The sequence below is a fragment of the Tigriopus californicus genome, chromosome 3, assembly GCF_007210705.1.
Source record: "Tigriopus californicus strain San Diego chromosome 3, Tcal_SD_v2.1, whole genome shotgun sequence".
Lineage (NCBI taxonomy): Eukaryota > Metazoa > Arthropoda > Copepoda > Harpacticoida > Harpacticidae > Tigriopus > Tigriopus californicus.
The window spans coordinates 4227327-4229235 of NC_081442.1; the positions used below are offsets into that span (position 1 = coordinate 4227327).

Here is a 1909-nt window from a genome sequence, read left to right on the forward strand (position 1 = left end):
AATGCTTTCTATGGCTCTATCTATGAACAGTTTCTTTTTCACAATTGAAAGCTTGTCCAGTTCTTCTAATCTTTCTATATTCAAACGACAATGTTCATCTGTTCATATTTGAGATGTAACTTAGCCAGACCGACCTTTTTGGCCGGTTTTACTCTCGAGCACACCGGCTTTTGAGTAATGGACGACTCTATCTCTCTAGAACATTGTGATCTGCCAGATTACTTCATATCAAAACTTAAAGAAAATGAAGAAATAAAAGTTTCTTTGGAAATTTCGTAAACACAGACAATTCGAGAAAATATGCGAATACTTCACTCGATCCGTCGGATAAATGTGGCAGTAATCATCCCTTGATAACAGCAACAAGATATCACTTCCCCATTGGAACTAACATCAGCCAACATTCCAAATGGAAATTTCGTAAATGGAAAGTAATCAATTATTGGTCAATTGCAAATGAACACTAGATTTTTTTTCCAAGCTGAATTTACTGATTTTGTAGCCGAATCAAAGTATGTCATTCAATGTAAAAATTGTAATTTCTGATTGATTAAGAACAAACTCTAACGAGAAATGGTCGGGCATTATGATAAAACACTTAGTCTACCAGTGAATTGGTGTTAGCCGATCTATGAAGCCCCTGAACATAGGGTTGGTCAGGGATTTTGGACAAATACTTATCTAGATTTGTTTGCAAAAACAATATCATTCCATTAATATGGAAAGGAAATGGCATTTTCTTCCTGTTGCTGTACATTTAAGTTCAGAAAGGTTTAGAGTGCAGCCTGGTTAAGAGGCTCTCAAGAAAAGTAATATAATAATAACTTTTCGCTCGTTGAATGGTGACTACTGAATTATTTTAGGGCCAATAGCACTTATATTCTAGAATTAATCCAATGCGTTAGACGTGGGATGATTTAAGTTATTGATAGAATAGTACGAAAACTGTTTGTCATTTTTCTTTTTTTTTCAAGCAACGTGGAAACGCCCTTTCACTTCCAATAATTCAAACTATTGCTGTGTTTTTAAGCTACTTTTAACTACTTCAGGTAATCTGACCTGAAATTCAAATGAACCAAAAGTACAAGTTCTGAACTAAGGTACGATTTGACTGGTTACGTAACTCAAGAGTGGTCTGATATTGACCCACAACTCAATGGCCAATGAAAACCAACGCAATAGTGACAACACCACCAAAAACATGCCAAGCAAGTAGATTATACAACTTTTCCCCCTCGTCAAAACTTTCGATCGGATGATGTTCAAGAATCAGCCAACCCTCATCTATAAATGAAACGGCATTGAAAAGAATGTCATCAGTTTCTCGAAACAACTCCACAACAACAATGAAATCCATCGCCGTAAGTTCAACTCAATATTATGCTTAAAATAACAAGGAAGCTAATTACTAGATCTGTTTTTCAAAGGCTACCGCTCTCTTGGCCGCCGTGGCCCAAGCTCAAGAGCCTTACTATTACAAATGGAGCCCAGAAACACCTGTGGCCCCCGCATTCAAGTTCCCAGAAAATATCCCCGTGCCCTTCCCCGAAACCAATGAGCCTGCGGGTAATGCCGGCTACCAATACCAGTACACCCCTGAGCAGCCCAATGCCCGACCTTTCAAGGCTCCCGAGGACTACACCCCCGTGGACTTCAAGTACCAATATGTCAGCCAACCTGGCGACAGCTTCAAATACAATTACAAGCCCGCCCCTGGGGAGTTCGACTTTACCTATGTCCCTGGACCCAACATGATGAACTTGAGCCCCGAGGAAATCGAGGCCAAATCTGCCGGTGTAGCCACCAGTGTGCGAGATGTGGCTGCCCTGTTGTCCACCGTCAAATCGGACGACATCAAGGCCATCACAGGTGAATTAGGCTTTGGCCAAGACTTTGACTTGACTGGCTT

General features: G+C 40.4%; 1 protein-coding gene across 1 annotated transcript; it reads left to right on the forward strand.

Moving 5' to 3' along the window:
* Positions 1-1213: 1213 nt before the first annotated feature.
* On the forward strand, positions 1214-1875 carry LOC131877846 (uncharacterized; the record flags this gene model as incomplete). The annotated part of the gene is given in 2 exon segments (XM_059223659.1): positions 1214-1361; positions 1428-1875. Coding segments are annotated over 2 exon segments (499 nt in total), but the record flags the coding sequence as incomplete, so codon positions are not given.
* Positions 1876-1909: the final 34 nt, after the last annotated feature.